Source organism: Apaloderma vittatum, unplaced genomic scaffold (genome assembly GCF_000703405.1).
Source record: "Apaloderma vittatum isolate BGI_N311 unplaced genomic scaffold, ASM70340v1 scaffold6486, whole genome shotgun sequence".
In the NCBI taxonomy this organism is placed as follows: domain Eukaryota; kingdom Metazoa; phylum Chordata; class Aves; order Trogoniformes; family Trogonidae; genus Apaloderma; species Apaloderma vittatum.
In genome coordinates this window covers 231721-250258 of record NW_009721182.1, presented here as the reverse complement: position 1 = coordinate 250258, position 18538 = coordinate 231721, and the positions used below count along the sequence as shown (strand labels likewise).

General features: G+C 43.5%; 1 protein-coding gene across 1 annotated transcript in view; it reads left to right on the top strand.

Annotated features, from left to right (window-relative positions):
- Positions 1-15786, top strand: part of BRINP1 (bone morphogenetic protein/retinoic acid inducible neural-specific 1) — a 57008-nt gene extending 41222 nt beyond the window's left edge. Inside the window, exons 5-7 of the mRNA XM_009871281.1 lie at positions 2982-3218; positions 8710-8932; positions 14566-15786. Of these exons, the coding sequence (XP_009869583.1) occupies positions 2982-3218; positions 8710-8932; positions 14566-15706 (1601 nt within the window). The 3' untranslated portion in view covers positions 15707-15786. The remainder of the gene's footprint in view (positions 1-2981; positions 3219-8709; positions 8933-14565) is intronic.
- The last annotated feature ends 2752 nt before the right edge of the window (positions 15787-18538 follow it).

The following is an 18538-nucleotide window of genomic DNA, read 5'->3' as shown; positions in this document are numbered from 1 at the left end:
TGAAGGAGCTCTAAGGCACATCTAATCCCTGCAGCATGTTTGCAATTTTAAAGTTAGGGCTTTGCGTCAGGTGTATGCACATTTGTGATTCAGTGAGTAGCAGGATCTCTGTCACTTGCAGTCCTGGTCTAAGCACATATTTGAATATGTGCTGCTTGTTAAATGCTACAATTAACTGCATGGGTTCCAGCAGAACTGCTTGCCTGATTCAAGTATTTCTGTGAGTGTTTTGTTGAATTGGTGCTAAGTGCACAGGGGGTCTGATTGCCTCTTAAGTATGAGATTATTTCCTACAAGTGAAGGTTATGTTGGAAATGGGGTTGTTTGTTTGTTTGTTTATTTTTTGACTTTTTTTGCGATTTTTGGGGGGTTTTTTTAGAAACCTTAAATTTTATGGACAGAAAGTGAACAACCACATGAGGCACTCTGCAGTGTAGTATGGGGCCGTGTTCCGTTTTGGACATTAGAATCATATTAGAGAATCATATTAGAATCATTAGAGAGTATTCATGTTCCTGCATGTGCTGAGACACAGAACAGATGTCCCTTGAAATACGGAGTGCTTTCCATGAGACTTTAGTTGCTTTATTTAATGCTGTTCCCTTCAAGAAAAAAAAAAAATAAAATTTCCAAAGCCGCTATCATTTGTAGCTGGGACCAGACAGCTTGCTGGTGCTGTTATGCGAGTTAAAATCCAAAGAGAAAATATGTTGAGCTCAAGAGCCTGCAGCCATTTGGGCCTCATATTCAAAGGCTGAGGCCAGGGCAGGTTGCTCCTCCATGCAGCAGAGAGTGGAAAGATTTATTCGTGGGACCTGGACCATGAATAAGCAGGGTCAATGCACATGAAGAAGTCCAGCCCCCCCTCTCCTGTGAGCTTGCAATGTCAGTGAGTACAGGAGCCTTCAGGCTTTCCAAGCCCCTTTTGTAGATCTCAGTTCTCCAATAATACTGCACTTTCTCTTCTGAGGGAAAGCCTGGCAGGTGGGGCCATCCCTGATGTCAGTGTGAAGCTTTGAAAACGGACCATCCCTCTGTGGTGGTCTCTTCAAAAAAAAAAAAACACCCTAAAAAACTGACCTCCAGTTCTTCCTGGAAACAACAGGAGAAAAGCTGAGCTTCTTGTTGAGAAACATCTCAGAAAAGACCAAAAGGACCTGAAGATGCTGATCCTCCTTAGGCTAGTTTTGAGGAGAGTGCAAGGATGCTGTAGGCTGTGGTCAGCTCCTTGCGTGCTCCCTTCCTTCCCCAGGGCAGCACTGCAGAACAGAGCGATGCAGTGCCTCCGAACGCCAGCCTTGATATCCTTCCTTGTGCAAGTGTCACAACCATCTTCTCCAGATGAGGGTTGCTCTATGTTCATCCTGCCGGAGGCTGCCACCGCTCCGTGCTTGGCTGTGGATGAGGTCAGACACCGAGGCAGCTTGCTGCCAGCGGGTATGGTGCTTGCAAAGCCCGTGCCCTGGCAACAGCAGAAGGGGAGAGGAAGCAGAGGTCCCTGTGCCTTCAACGGACTCCTGACCGCCCCCCCCCAAACTTGGTCTTCCAGAGGGACCTTGTCAAGGATGAGGTGTCTCTGTGGAACCAAAAGCAAAAGGGTAATGGGGGTCTTGGGGGCACTGCTCAATGCTTTTCCCCTGTCTGAGGTGAACGTGACCCATCACAGAGATGGGCCTGAAATCCTGAAAGGAGTCGCAGCCCTTCTTGCCCTCCTGCACACTCTCATCCTCTGAATTATTGTCTTATTTTCATTCCACTCCAATGAGCTGTCAGCCACAGATACAGTAATTCAGCGCAATAGAAACACAAACAGATGGGTAATTGACCCGGTGCCTTCATTGCACTGGAGTTCAGTGCTGCTGTTCAAGCCATAAACTCCTTTATCTGCCACTCCAAAAATCCCTGGGCCTTTTACGAGGAAGGCGAGAGGGCCAGGCTGCCTGCGAAAGGCTCACTCCGGGTTGTTGCTGTCTTTGCCTTGTGCGCTGCAGACACTGACCGAGTCTGACAAGCAGAACTTGCCAGGTAGAAGGAAACAGCTGTGAATCCTCAGGGACATCTCTAGGGAGCCTGGAGACAGGGGGTGGAGAAGGCCAGGATGGAAAAACGTGTACACTGTGCACAGGGCAAACACTTAAACTGTTATTGTGTCCTGAGCAAGTGTACACCTACACCTGCACAGATGGATGGACACACAAACACTTGCTATGGAGAAAGGGACATGGGGATAGATCTCTTGGCTAATGTAAATCTTCAGAGCACTGCTGAAATCATTGGCACTAAATCCATTTGTACTTTTATAGGATTTGGCAAGTGGCCTTTCCTAGCAGGGAGTGAGCTGAAAGGACTGAGGTACCCAGCCCCTGTATTTATACTGTGCGAGCTGGGCACTTAGCTCTGCAAGGGTCTTTTATAAATCCTTCCTTGTATTACATTCCTTTCTTCTGTTTTCCTTTCTTTCTTCTTTTCTCTTTCAGTGTGTAGTTTCCTTGTTTCTGTGGTACCAAACCTATTTAGTTTCTCTCAAAACATGTCTCAACAGCATAATGCTCATCACTTCTGAACTAACAATTGATTGCAAGGTATAAAAAAACCCCACACCTGGGAGTAAGGGAGGCTTTGCATTTGGATGCTTTGTACTGTACTGAGATCCAGGACTGGGATGAAGGGTGTGTACTGGGCATTGGGGAGGGAGAAGTTATTTGTTACCATTCTCTTGTGGAGCAGATGGGCTCTGCTCTCAGCTAACTCTCTACCTGCACTGGAGACATGCAATCTTTTCCTCACCTTCCGTACTCGTGACAGCTCCAAGAGGAATATCCCGGCAGCTCTTAATTCTACAGCCTCCCTTTCCTAACCTATTAATGAAACAAGTTTTAAAAAGAAGAACAGATACCTGAAATAACCTGCCTTTTTTAAAAAAAAAATTATTATTATTTTTTTTTCCCCTCCCACATCCCTGCCTCTCGTTTCAATGCCAGGTCTCCAGATCATCTTCCCTCAGTATTTACAAGAGAAGTTTGTCCAGTCTGCCTTGAGTTACATCATGTGCAATGGTGAGGGGGAGTACATCTGCCGGAACAGCCAGTGCGGCTGCCAGTGTGCGGAGGAGTTCCCGCAGTGCAACTGCCCCATCACCGACATCCAGATCATGGAGTACACGCTAGCAAACATGGCCAAGACCTGGACAGAAGCCTATAAAGATCTGGAGAATTCAGGTAACCGAGCAAAACACGTTTTCCAATTGATTTATTTCATATCACATTGTACCACTTACACATCTTTTCTTCCCTCAATATAATGCTTCAGTTTGGAGAACAAAATAGAAGATATTGAACCCAAAACCACAATCGTAGTTTAGAGGGAGTGCCTTTTTTTTTTTCTGTTACACGTACATGGAAAAAACACGTATCATATGTAATTCTACATGCAAGGGGATATTTTTCATGGAAGAATTAGTTTGATTAAAAATCTGATTCTTCATACCAAACCAGCTCAGAGTGTCTCTTTAATAGTTCTACAGAGAAGCTTCCACAATATGAATGATGCAGAAATTGCTTTTCAGATTTGCATGAATGATTTATTCTGCTTTGGTGAAAGGCAATTTACGGAGAGAGAGCATAGGCCAGATGACACCTTGTTCGAGACAGAGAGGAGAAGGGAAAATGACTTCTTTTTCCTACGGTGCTATGTCTGCTGGTGTGAACATTTCTCTTCTCTGTCCGCTTTCTCCCAACGTGATGCAGGGGGTGTCAGTGGAGTCTGTTCTGCGATGGTGCTGGTACCACCCATGGTGGATGTGCTGTAATACTTACATGATAAGCACTTTCAAGGGCTTAAGAACTTATCCCTGTGCCGACTCTCATCTCTTAGTGCTAGCCAGTCACTTTCTGACACATTTTCTTTGAGGATTATTGTCATAACTATCCGGGTCTCCATGTTAGGAAAGAAAATTATGAGGAAGGGACTAGCTAGCTCCAGGCACTGAGAAATTCTTCTTTAGAAGTCTTCCTCACAGCAAATTCTTTCTTCGCGTTGAAGGTCACCTTAATCCCTTTAATGGTTGAAATGAAGTGGCCTATGATGTGTCCTCAATGGGCTGTTGAGGACTGCTATTTGCTTCTGTATGTGGACCCTGCTGGTGTGTCCGTTGCTGCTCAGATTCTTATGTCCAACTCATGTTGTCAACTTGGTGCTCAGCTGAGCAAAGTCAGAGTAGTAGTTAATGGTCCAAGGCTGATGATCGTCATGATAAGATCCCTCCCACATACTACGGGCAGCCATGAGACTGGGGCAGCTCCAGAAAGCAGGTCACTAGCTGAAGAGATCAGTGGCTTTAGGGAAGTTTCTACAGATTCTTGAGTGGAGTAGGTACACCGGGCCAAACCAGAAATGTGGCTTTCAGAAGCTTCTACTGACTCAGCACTACACAGGTAAGGATTACTGGCAGTGCTTGCTACCACAGCTCTGCCACTACCTAGGTGCTAGATCTGGCAGAGGATCTTGCCACAAGATGCTCAAGAGCCACACGTTGGCCACCACTCATCAAACCCCTTTACGTTCCCAGGGAATCAAACCCAGAGACTTAGGAGATGAGAGCCCTATGGAGAGAGAAGAGTTGCAGTCCCAAATGATTGTTTTACTGTTACAACCTGTACTTGTTGCACTCAATCTAAGCAAAGACTGTGGTAGATAATTGTGTTCAGTCTCCCTCCCCTTGAGATTTCTACAGGGGAAGGTGTTTTTTATTTGGCATGTTGAAGTGACACATTGCAGTGCAATCTCTGCTGTGCTGTAGCCATATTCCACTCAGGGCTGGAGGCTTTTCAGGGCTAGATGGAGTGATTATCTTTATATTTAAAGCTGCTGCATCTCATTCATCACTTTGTTGCATCATGCGTGAACCTTTGAGATGGAAGTTGCTATCATGAAAGACTCTAGTATTAGTCTTTTGCTTCTTTGTTTTAATAAATGTTCCTAATAACTAGAGGATTTTCTTCATTATGAACAGCAGAAAAGAAATCTCTAATGACATCTGAAGGCTTTTCCAATAAAGTGGGCTGAAAGGCATGAGTGCTCTGAAAGCAAATACCATTTGCACAGGAGGCTGCCGATTGGCTAAAAAATCTATATTCTGCTTCTGATGCGTGTTGGATTCCTACGTCAATTTGAAAAAGTCGTGTGGGGGGACATCAAGAGTTGGTGTGATTTGGGACAGCGTCTTCAAAGTCAAGGAGTCTGCAGTGAACTGGTGCTGGTTTAAATGAGCTCAGCAGCTCTCGTAGTTCTGTGCTCCATTGCTCATGCATAAATTGAGAAAAATAACATTGCTTTAGTCTTGGCACTTTAGTATGGTTGGCCACAATTTTCTGCATGAGAACTGTGATTCTGGATTTTAAAACAGCCTTTTGATTAAAAGCCACGGGTTGCTTGTTTTTGTGTGTGGTTTTTTTCCCCTTTTTTCTTGCAGTACTATTGCTTTCTGATGAAACTGTGATTTGTTTGTATTTTATTAACTGAGAAGACAAGTGCTGGAGAAATGAAAGTTTGATCTTTGAAAGATCTTTTGACGTAGCCACTTCCCTGGGATGCCACCTTCTGCTCCTACCACCTGCACTGCTGAGTCATTGCCATGGGGCTGCCTGCAGGGACTTGGGTGACTCGGCAAAAAGAGAGGCCATGTTCCATTATGGGAGATGTAGTCCTAGCCATCATTAGCCTTTTCTGTGAAGATAAATAAAATAAAACCAAATGCAAACAGACTTTTTACTTAATTGGAAATCCTCAGGGTTAAGAATGAACTATTCCCATAAATGTACAAAGCTTCGCACAATGCAGCTGTAGTCTTGGTTGGAGCCTCCAGGGGTCGTTATAAATAAATAATAAAGAAACTATTCATTTTAGGAAGGTTTTTCTTCACCCCTCCCTTTTTTAAAAAAACAAACCCCATCCAGTTTTGATTTTGCCAGATTTCGTTGCTCATTTATTTTTCCTCCAACGTTGCACTGCGGTATCAAAAATGTGCACACTGCACTGAAATTTCTCCCTTACCCGTCTCTATGAAAAATGTAGCACATTCATCATCAGAGGGAAAAGAGCTTGGTCTTTTGAACAAACAGGCTTTTGTGGAAATTGATTTATAAGGGGCGGGAAGCAAATGCAAGGCTTTTACTGCTGAAAGGTACCAGGAGTAACCAGCATGGTCAACAGAAGCAATTATACATGATGATAGTTTCGGAGGACCACTGAACAGGAGAGAATCATTTTCGGGGAGGAGAAGGGCACTGAAAGCCGCATTACAAATCGAGTGAAAACCCGAGAGATGATTAAAAAAAATAAATCTCTCGGTTATCTTTGGGGAAGAAAAGAATCAAGCAGATGTCCTGTGGATCTCAATAGTGCAATGATGATAATTATTTTTATTAGGTGCTCGGTTTCACCACGCGATGAGTAGGACAGGAACATCCATTTGCCATCTTTGTAATCATAGTAATGCAGAGATATTCTTTGTTAGGCAGTTAAACATGAACTTCAAGTTGCTGAGTAATAGGAAATCTGTTATGCAAATATCTATAAGCTTTGTACAATAGGTTGTAAATTATCTGGTCTGATTTTCTCCAATAATTCTACAGATTATTTCTTCTTTTTTTTAAAAAAAAAAACCCACAACCAAACATACTAGCCTTTACAAGCTTTCATTTTATGCATATTTTTTTGCTATTGTGCTCTTTTTCTTCTGAAAATAGGATGAAGGAATTTTTTTTTTAACAAAAAGATTAGGAAAAGAAGAAAAACAATGTCTATAACTTAGGAAAAGATGTCTGTATTTCTTCTTGGATACTCTGTGGGGTATATGGCCGATCTTTAGTCCAACTTTCCTCCACAAATAGGACAATCACAAACACTAGGTCATATCAGCCATGCTTTTGTCTAATCGAGTCTAAAATGAGAGATTCTTCTCTCTCTCTAGACAGCATGTTCCAGTGCCTCCAAGTAAGGAAGGTTTTCAATAAATCATTTGAACTTCTCAAGCTGCAAACTGTCTATTACTCCTTGTTGTATCATCTGTCTCTAATAAGAAGAGTTTTCCCCCTTTGTATTTTAAGTACCTTTTAAGCAGTTCTATAGGCTGTAATTAGATTGCCTCTTGGCCTCTTCTTCACCAGATTAAACAAGTGCAGCTCCCTCCACCTGACCTTGCAGGACTTGTGCTCCAAGCCCTTGACCATCTCGGTAACCCTTAGTTGTGCCCTCCCCAGTTTTTCAACACCCGCCTTTAGTTGGGCGTCTGTAAGAGAAATGCAGGTGCAGCCCCAGCAGTGCCAAGAAGGGAATATTAAACCTTCTGAAACTACCCGGTTTAGCCCAGTATGCAGTTCGTGTTATTACCAGTAAGGCCATAGCATTCACTCACCTTCAGCATGGTGCCCACCAGGATTCCCAGCACCTTTCTAGGAGCTGTTGTTCAGCTGGTGGTTTCCAAGCCAGCACTGATCTGTGGGGTTGTTCTCTCCTGCGGAACCTTGTTCTGTTCTGTATTGTACTTCATCGTGTTTTTGTTTGCCCGTTGCTTGCATTTCGCAGAGTCTTAGTGTGTCAAATATTTTTTTGGTATCAAAAATTAGGTTATTTTCCACTGAGAAAGTTGGAACCATCTGTTTTTTTCACATGAGAATGTCTCAGCCTCGTAATCAGTCTAAGCAAGCTATAGTTCCCAATGAGGAAGAAAGGGTTGATCATAAACAGAAACGGGATCAGATTTTCTGGTTTTTGGCAAAAAAACCCTCAAACCAACCCTACATAATGATTTTTGTTGTTGTTATCAAACAGAAGTGATCGCAAAACAACATTTAACAACATATGTTCCCAATGAGGAAGAAAGGGTTGATCATAAACAGAAACGGGATCAGATTTTCTGGTTTTTGGCAAAAAAACCCTCAAACCAACCCTACATAATGATTTTTGTTGTTGTTATCAAACAGAAGTAAAGTGATCGCAAAACAACATTTGACAACATATTTTTGGATCAATTAATTTTTTTCCTTTGGCTAAAAGTGACACATTTTGTTCTGACCTTAGCCCTGCAAACTTTTATTTTATTTTCCGTGTTACATAAAGCAACTCATTTAACTTCAAATGAAGCAAAATGAGAAAAAAACCAAAACAATCAGAATGCCCTTTTTGAGAAATGAGAAAACAGGGCATTTTAACATAATCCAAACCCTTCCTCTGGGGATTTCTGAAAGCTTTTTTTTTTCCTGTCCTTTTCTTTTGTTTTTTTTTTTTAAAATGCCACAGCCAAAGTGATTTGACTTCAACAACAAACGGCATTTTAGGAGCAGCTGAAAAACAATCTAAATGAGAACTCTAACTGACAATGATTACAACTCCCTGCTTTTTGTTCATGACCCCCTAGACTATAACCCCATGCTCTAGGGAATTTGTTCTTTTTTTTTTTTTTTTTCTCCACCATGTACGCATGAACCGTATTGCTTTGCCCTAATACTCTCCATGTTTCATTTCCCATTTTGGAGCAGCAACAGCCCTGGAATGAGTGGGCTTCCTAAGGTGGAATGACAGACCAGTGAGTTAACCCCTTCCTTTAGCAGAGCACTGACGGCCTCCTCTATCATTGCTGTTTCTCCATTCCTCTAATGAAAAGCTCTTTGTTACAGCTCAGAAACCTCTGTATTTCTTTGTGTGTTCCAGATGAGTTTAAATCCTTCATGAAAAGGCTACCTAGCAACCACTTCCTGACCATTGGGAGCATCCACCAGCACTGGGGGAACGACTGGGATCTGCAGAACCGCTACAAGCTGCTGCAGAGCTCCCTGGAAGCCCAGCGCCAGAAAATCCAGCGCACTGCCCGCAAACTTTTTGGCCTCAGTGTCCGGTGTCGGCACAATCCTAACCACCAGCTGCCTAGAGAAAGGTACCTTCATCCTTTGTTGGGGATGGGTGACAGAGGGAGCTGAGCCTGGGCTTGCACCTAATCCCAACAGCCTAAGCGTTTGGACATAGGGTGTGCTGACGTGGAGGTTTAGGGGGAAAAGGTAAAGTCTGGCAGTGGGTTGAAATTTCTGGAGAGGTAAATAACCTTTACCACATACACAAGTGTATTCACATCCCTTTTGTGTGGTCTCACCTACCCAGGTGAAGGCACCCACTTACTCTGTAGTGTTCTGCAAGAATGGTGCAGGGCTGGTATCAGACAGCCAAGATGCCTTTTAAGAAGTTTTGCCTCATGTACCACAGCCAAGCTTTAAGCCTCTATTTGCTGTTAAAGTGGACATATGGAGCTCAAGATGCTGCAGCCCATTTTTAAGTTGTGCTCCTCAAGGAATGAAAGAGAAGCTTTAGTTTCACTTGGAATAGATCACATCTAGTGAACCTGCAAAACTGCACTGACCAGAAGCCTAGTAAGGTTATTACAGAAGGAGGGAGTAGATTTTCCATTACAGCCCCAACAACTATTGATATCCAATAGTCACCTCCTGCTGGCTTCTTCCAGCCCTGACCTATGGCTGAGCTTAAGATTGCTTCCAATAATTTTTTTGGAAACTTGCATCTGTGGATTGTAACAAACATCTCTTGCTGTTTCTTTCTATATTGTCTAGAGTGAAGTCACACTGAAAAACTTGGGGAAAAAAATTACTCCCAAGTGCCTTTTCTTCAATATTTTCTTGGAAGGGTCAGGCCAAGTTGGTATTTGTAGAGGAATTGGGTTTTTTTACCTCCTTCATTAACTAAATACGCAGTCTCAGGAAAAAATTATCTGATTGTCTGCTCTCTCTTGTTATTCTCCAGCCCCCTGGCTGCTAAACACACTGGGGTTTCGTTTCATCACTCTGCTGCTCAGGAAACTCTTCCAGGGCTTAACATCTCTTTAATTACCATGAAATCTCATGTTTCTGGACAAAGATTCGATGGACTTATTAGAGATGAGGAAAAATACCTATTAAGAGATTATGAAAAAAAAAAGTCTTTGGAGAACTTCCTAAAATTGGCCCATTCCTGCCAATTGGCTGAGCTGTTACAAACAAGCCAATGGGTGGAGGAGTCACAAGCATGTCCAGGCATTATTGCTGTAGTATTAGTGCCACAGCAACAATAAGGTGAAGTAGCAGCATAGCCAGCCAACCACACTGCTGCAAAGCATTCGGATAAATAAGTCTTTAGCATTGCTCTTCTCTTTTCCAAAGTCAGCCATGCAGAAAGGGAGCCTCCAACTAATGCGGAAAATCCGGGGGAAGGAGGACGAAACAGATGATGGCAGCTGGGTTTTTAACTGACTGATGTGCTTGATTTGTTTAAGTCAACATCACCAGGCATATTATCATTTCTTTTCGTATTTGTCATTCTGCATTTGTAGCTAGGCAGGGGCGGGGCTCGGCAGACAGATGTGTAGCGGAAGAGGTGTGCATTTCATCCTTCTTTTCACAGGGCTTGGAAATACTCTAATTTTCTAATTGTTACTATACAGAACGACAGACGCTTCTACAGCATCCCAGTGGCTTTGAAAGGATGGAAAAGTTCTGTTAAGAGCAAGCCTCTGTTTAATACACATAATAGTAAGCCTACTTAATATATTCAGAAGCAATGTAAGAAAAAAAAGAGAAATAGCATTGCTGTTGATATTCCTCAGGGAAAAGAAGAGGTGGAGTTTCCAAAAGAAAGGAAGAGTAGGGATTTTGGCAGTTAGGCTGATTCTGCATGACCTTTTGCAATAGCTAAGAAGGAAAAAAAAATCTCTAGATATTTGTATTTGCTCTGCACCGCTTTTGCTTAAAAAAACACCTCTTTGCAGGCAAGTTTATTGGTTTAAAAAATAAACCACTCCTCAGCTGTTAAAGCTTCAATGTTGAATGAGTACCTATAGTTGCATTTTAAAACACTGGATGTAAAAATATAAATAACATCCAAAGGAGGGGAGGGGGGGCTGATACATGCTCTGGGCTCCAGCCAAATTGTCATTACTTAAGAATACATCTCACAGCTGCTGAGAATAAAAATAGCATTTCTCACTTCACTGTTCCATACAGAAAGCCCAAAATTACCTCCACAGCAGCTAGTGCTGGTTGGAAAGTAAAAGGTGAGTTCACAAAGGAAAACTTGTAAAATCCTTATTTTTTTCTTGCAATTAAAAAAAAAACACTCTGTCCTGCTAGATTGGTTTTTTTTGCGGTGTGGTTTTTTTTTTGGTTGGTTTATTATTTTTTTCTTTTTTCTATTCGGTTCATTTGTGGTTTGGTATGGCTTGGTTTTCTGGTCAGCTCAGACACCATCTATAACCAAGCTGCATCTTTGTCTCAAGGGACACCCATCAGCCTCTTCCCCTCCCCACACCTGATTAATCCTGGAAGACTACAAGACAGTAGGAAAGAAAATTATTCATCACCTTTCTGTATACCCTGACCTTCGCTTCTCATCTGAAAGCCCAACACTGTCCTGCAAGGCGCTTTTTTTTTTTTTGTCACAAGAAATAGGATTTAAATGGTGGAACAGCTCTGCATGATCACCCAGCTCCCAGTCCCAGCACCGCCAGGGGACTGCTTGTATCCAGTGAGGAGCAACAAGAAACCCCTGCAAAATAACTCTCAGTCACAGCTTTGCCTGGATGTAAATTTATATTTTTTGCAGTTTCCTTTTGGAATGTAAGATATTAAAGTTGAATGTAAAATGGCTTGACAGTGACCTTTGAAGACACAGTTTTCTTTTTTTTTTTTTAATTTCCCATGCTCTCGTACTTTATACTTTGAAGTGGCAGAGGTAGCAAACTTTAGGGAAAATAACTTTTGCAGTGATCTTAAGAGGGTGAAAGATAGACTGATGACTCCTTAATGAAAGAGAAAAAAATTAAAATTAAAACGAAAGGCTACTCTGCTGCTGGCCTTCAGCTTTTAAACAGTGGATCTTTTCAGCTTCCTTGTGCCCTGACATCCCTTGGTTAGATTCAGGTTAGTCTGACGCATCCCATGTGCGTTGTAAGAAGTTGCTAAAGGGCTGCAACTGGTCCTGCGTATAGTCTTATCCTGTCCCAGCTGCAAGAAAAACAGGGTAATTTGTACCATTTTTTTTCTCTTTCTCCCTCTATCACACTTCCCATTGTCATGTCTGTAGCTGATGCCCAGCTCTGCCCTGGATTCTGCATTTTCATTTAATTATGTCCTTTATTGCTGCCATCAGCAGATGGTGGGTAGCCTTTTCTTTTTTTTTTTTCTTTTTTTTTTTTGTCCTACTTATGACTTTGCTGAGTGCTAAGACATATACACACACACACACACACATACCAAAAAAAACCCCAACCTCTTTCTCCTCATCTCCTCCCATCCTCCCTTTACAAAGTTGAACTGGGGAGCAGGAAAATTACTGGTTTCATTCGCGAGATACCAGATGAGAAGAGGCAGCATGCAGGCACCTTGTGCTTCCCTTCAGCAGTTCCACTAACTCAGTGACCCCAGGCAGCCAGGTGCATATAGACTGGACCTGATGATCTCAGAGGTCTTTTTCAGCCTCAATAATTCTGTGATATGTCAGACTGTTGCTTTGGTTTTAGTTCATCCTCCACTTGCTTGTTATCCCTCAGCTTCATACTTAGATTAGCGGTTAGAAACAAAGAAAGAAGCTCTCAAGGAGATACGTGAAGGAATTAAGGTGGGCTCACAGCACCTTAGGGAGATTGAAATGTGGAACCTGGGTGCTTTGCTAAAGTCGAGAGCATTTGGCTGGCTTTCCAAACAGGAACTGCAGGGCTTCAGGTGGGGTAAAAAAATATTTGTATTGCTGCAAAAGTGAGCAAAATTTCACCTGTGAGCAGAAGGCAGACTCAGCCCCCAGGGGCTGGTTTTGAGCACGCTTGTTGCTCTCAGCAGCGTGTTTTGCAGTCACGCTGTGCTGTGCTGTCCCCTCTCCTCCCAAGCAGAGCTGTCCTAGAAACCAGGAGGAGCCCTTTGCACTTCTTCTAGGGACCAGGGCTGTCACCGTCTCCCTGTACAGCAGATATTTATACAGGTCACTGTCCTGCTCCCAAGCTCCCCAGCCAGCCTTGTCCTTTCTGCTAGCAGGGGAGCTCTCGTTAGCTGTGAATAGGGGAAAGAGACTCTGGAAGCCCTTCACCAGAGGAGAAAAGAGAAAATTGTGTCTCCTTACATCCAGAGTTTTCCTGCTAATGCCCTTCCTTTTTTTTTCCTTTCACTCAGTTTCTTCCTGCTGCTTTTCATTCTTGCCTGTCCTCTGTCTTTCAGGCGTTGTTGTTGTTTCAGTTTTCCCCTTTCTCCATCCCCGTTCCTCCTGCCCACTCCATTTCTCCCTCATTTTTCCTTTTACCTGCACATTTCTCCCCTCCCCTTGATTATTTCTTCCCTTCCAGCACTTTCCTCTGTTTTATACTCTCATCCCTCCACTCGCAGCCTCCTCCTAATCATCTTGCTGTTCTTGGCTGCTGTATCATTTAATGCCTTCTTTGATACAGCCTACAGCTTAATGATTATTCGGAGGTCAGGCGATGCAGGTGCCGTGAATTTCACTAATCCAGCTGTGAGAGCCTCTGTCCATAATCACTCCTCCCATTCTACAGGGACTGAATCTTAATTTGTCATTAGCCAGTCCTCTCACTGCAACACTACCAAGAACTTTTTGCCCGGAGGAGACAATGAAGTATTCATTAGCTGGGGGGGGAAGGCGGAGGGGAGGGAGCAGGCGGCTGGTTCTGCCGAAGGCTGCTCAGAAAGGAGCTGCTGTGATGAGATTTCCCGGGGTGGTGGGGATGGAGGGGGAGCAGCAAGGCAACATTACGGGTGGGTTATACAAAAAGCAAACGTGGGTTACAGTGTCATTTGTTGGGAATTGTTCCAGGGACGTGGAAGTGAGGGTACTGATATAGCAATTAGGGGAGTGGTGGGGCCTGGGAATGGGCAAGTGTGGCTGCTTGTTAAGGGGAGAGGCTGTAGAAGAGGTTAATTAGCAGCAGATTTTTTTTTAAAGAGAAGCTGTTGTAGCAGCTTTGCCTTTATGCACCCTAACTTCCACCCTCCTTTCTGCTGTTACTGAGCTCTGTGCCACAAGCAGCGGTTACCACTGGCTTTGCCTTATCCCGTCACAGGTCTGGTTTTGGAGATTTGGGGAATTGCCAATGACTTGGACAGGAGGGTTCTCCTGCCAGCCTAGGAGTTGTGCTGACCTGTGACATCTGACAGCACCTCAGCCTCTGGCGTGGCTTTATCAGCTCCATTCCCACAGCTGAACTTTGTCGCTGTGGCGCTGATGGGATCCTTGTGCTGGTCTCAGCTCATAGAGCAGCCTGAAAAGAAAGATTTCAGATCCTCAGTTCTAACTTCTAGCTATTTCTTGGAGGGCTTTTGCTCTCCTTCAAACAAGTAAACAGCAGATGAAAGATTCAGTCTCGAAATAGACTGGAATAGCTCCCAGATGCCATGGCAGGGCATCAGCGTTCTGCGAGCTTTGCCTCAACGATATCCCTGAAAACACTGTGGCTCTAGCAAGATGTCAACACCAAAGACTCTGTAATACTCTATAATGCTAATGTTTTCTTCTTCCTACCTGCAGGACAATACAGGAATGGCTTACCCGGGTCCAATCCCTGCTCTACTGCAATGAAAATGGGTTCTGGGGGACCTTTCTGGAAAGCCAACGGAGCTGCGTTTGCCACGGTGGCACCAGCCTGTGCCAGCGCCCCATCCCCTGCATCATTGGGGGCAACAACAGCTGTGCCATGTGCAGCCTTGCCAACATCTCTCTCTGCGGCTCATGCAACAAGGGCTATAAGCTTTACCGGGGTCGCTGCGAGCCTCAGAACGTAGACTCGGAGCGGAGCGAGCAGTTCATCAGCTTTGAGACGGACTTGGACTTCCAAGACCTAGAGCTGAAGTACCTGCTGCAGAAAATGGACTCTCGCCTGTATGTGCACACCACGTTCATCAGCAATGAGATCCGCCTGGACACCTTCTTCGACCCCAGGTGGCGCAAGCGCATGTCCCTCACCTTGAAGAGCAACAAGAACCGGATGGACTTCATCCACATGGTGATCGGGATCTCCATGCGCATCTGCCAGATGCGCAACAGCAGCCTGGACCCCATGTTCTTTGTCTACGTCAACCCGTTCAGCGGGAGTCACTCCGAGGGCTGGAACATGCCCTTTGGGGAGTACGGCTACCCACGCTGGGAGAAAACCCGCCTCCAAAACAGCCAGTGCTACAACTGGACCCTGCTACTGGGCAACCGGTGGAAAACCTTTTTTGAGACCGTCCACATCTACCTACGCAGCCGGACTCGGCTGCCCTCCCTACTGCGGAACGAGACTGGCCAAGGGCCCGTGGACCTTTCTGACCCCACCAAGCGTCAGTTCTACATCAAGATCTCGGATGTGCAGGTGTACGGCTACAGCCTGCGCTTTAACGCCGACCTCCTGCGCAGCGCGGTGCAGCAGGTCAACCAGTCATACACGCAAGGTGGGCAGTTCTATTCTTCCTCCTCCGTCATGCTCTTGCTGCTGGATATTCGGGACCGAATCAATAGACTGGCACCTCCTGTGGCCCCGGGGAAGCCCCAGCTGGATCTGTTCTCTTGTATGCTCAAGCACCGCCTGAAACTCACCAACAGCGAGATTATCCGTGTGAACCATGCGCTAGACCTGTACAACACCGAGATCCTCAAACAGTCGGACCAGATGACAGCCAAACTCTGTTAACCCGGACTTTTCAGTGGACATGTTGGTGATCGATCCTTTTGCTGTAAAAAAATAAAAGAGAGAAAAAAAAAAAGTAAAAAGAAAGAAAGAAAAGTTCGGGGGAAAGTAAAGAAAGGGGGAAAAGAAAGATTTGTAAAATGTAATTAATATACAAAAGAGAAAAAAAAGAGGAAATTCTTCATTTGTTGAAAACTAAACCCGTTCTAGCAGCTGTATAAAATTGTCAGGCATGTTTGTTATTTCTATAATCCGTCATAAAAGGGTAACACCTGACTCTCTCTTGACCTTGGGGGTGTTGCTTGCTAATCCTCCGGGGCAGCAGAGTAAATAAAGGGAGGAGCAGAGAGAGGGGCAAACTTCTGTAACGAACTGTAAAGTTTTCTGCTATGCAGGTGCCAAGATAAAGAGACAAACAAAAAATCAGAACAACCAACCAAGAGTTATATGTAAATGTAAAAGAACTGCCATTATTCCTATAGTGGGAGTAAATGGTTAAAGATAAAAGATATTTCTTCTGTTGAGATTTATGCCAGCTTTACGTTGAGTTATTCACACAGGCTGTCCTAAGCCTTGCTAGAGGACAGGCGGCGATGGCAGTACTTTAGGAGTAAAACTGATGCCTCATTGGTGAGAAGATACATGACAGGTGGAGGGTGGGTGCAGGTCTCAGGTGTTTTCACTTTGGGACTTCCCTCTTGGAAGAATTTTCACCAGAGGTAGAGTCTCAGCACTTGCTGAACAATGGGACATGTCAGGTCCCTTTGGCGCCTTTGCTGAGCTGGAGTTCCTGCCCTGCATCAGACTGGTGATGCCTTCAGTGGTGTCAGAGCTTAACCCCTTGAGGAGCAGCACCTGTAAATCTTCAGAGTCACTCATCTTTAAGGTACTTCAGTAGAGTCCCTAAAACAGAGAAAGACAAAATCATATGTCACTTTGACAACCCTACACTTCAAGACAAACCTCAGTTTAACTTTTTGCCTCAGGTCCTGGGTTTTCCAATAACACTGGGAAGCCCTCATCACCACAAAAACCAAAGCACAATGCAAGGGAATACATTTGCAAGGAAACCTGGAGACACTGGAGGGTACACATGTCATTTTTATTATTTGGAGAAGGAAAAAAAAAAAAATATCCCATTTACTTTCTTATGTTTCCATGGCTATGAATGATATCTTACACTACCTTTGTCCACAAAAAAAAACCCTACAGAAACAAACCTACAGAAAACAGATGAGAAAAATTTATTAAAGTATCTGCAGAAGTAGTAAAAGGGAGGGGAGGGAAGGGAGAGCACAATAACCAAATCTACCCTGAATTTGTAAGGATGAAGCTAAATTAAAAAGGGTTGAGTTATAAAAAAATTACTAAAATAACTAAAAGGTGGGTAAATTTTTGTGGAGTGTGTGTTCACGTGTGTTTGGATTAAAAAAAAAAAAAAAAGAATACTACATTGAATAGAGTGTATGAATGTAGGATCAACTGAGCTCGGTGATGAAGCCTGAACACACTGGGAGGTGAGTAGTGAGTGCTTCTCTTAATCTCACTATTTTTTTAGTTGAAGCTGATTGTGAGAAGTGCTCATGAGAGACTAGAATTTTTACCCTCCTACAAGGAATAAATCTCGGATCCTGCCAGCTTCTAGAGCTGGAGGAGTATCCTGGGGATAAAAACAGGAGGGACAGTCTTGATCCAAAGTCCAAGATTCAAATCTGGCTTGAGATTGAATTGTGTTTCTTCAGTTGAGTTCAAAATAATCTTGCAGAAATTTTGACCTCATTATTTGAAGACTTCAGATCAGATTCCAAGAATAGCATCAGTTCTTCTGGAAAGAGCTAAATGCATTGTGATGTTATTCATGTGACACCAGGGACTTAAGACAATTAAGTTTGGCTTCAGGTTTAGTTTGATTTGTGTGGTTTTGGTTGATGCTCATCCAAACTGAGAAGCAATTAGATACCTTACGGAAAATATACAGTCACTGAACACTTATTGGCAATTGAGGGTGTAAGAGAAGCTACTTGGGTAGTTAGCAAGAAAACAAAAAGGAATCTTACTCACACCTCGATCCTTGTCTGTCTACCAAAAGGTGGAGAAATACATGCATTTGCAGAAGAGCTGAGTGAATTAAACACGGAGTAGATTTCCAGGGACATCCTTTGATTTCCATTGGTAGTAACTTCGTGTTTTCCTAACTTGCACTGAGATCTCTGTCTCTACTGGTGAGCTCACACAAGAGGTGGCAAGGTTGCCTATTTTTCCCAGTTTGTTCCTTTGTTTGTTTTTCATTTCATCAGTCTTTGATTTTGTTTAGTGGAGATTCATGCTTATAGATCCCACCATTCAAAGAGGTTTCTTTACAGTTGTGACATTCCTGCGTCAGCTTTCTGATAAAATTCACCAGCAAGAGTAGGCATGAAAGTTAGTTTTAAGCAAATAATAGAGAATATTCATGGGAAATGAATGTCAAAGTTGTAATTACGAGTGGAAATAATGTTCCTGACAGTTACATCCATCCAAGCAGGGAATAGAAATGTACTGTTTAATTTACATGTATGACCCAAAGAGCTGGCACTGAAAAGAACTATAGTTATTGCTTTAAAAATACTGAACACTTCTTATGAGCAACCTATAGCCTGAGATGCAGTCTGCATTCAGTGATGGGATTTGTTCATGGCTGGGAATAGTGAATGTGCTAACAAAAAGTGAAATTAATTTGATAAATTGCTTTTCTAGGAGCTAAGTATCCAGCACTAGCAACTAGAAGTCAAAGACTTTGCAATTAAACCTCAGATCGTGTGGCTAACTGGCAACACATTAGGTAACTCTTGCCCC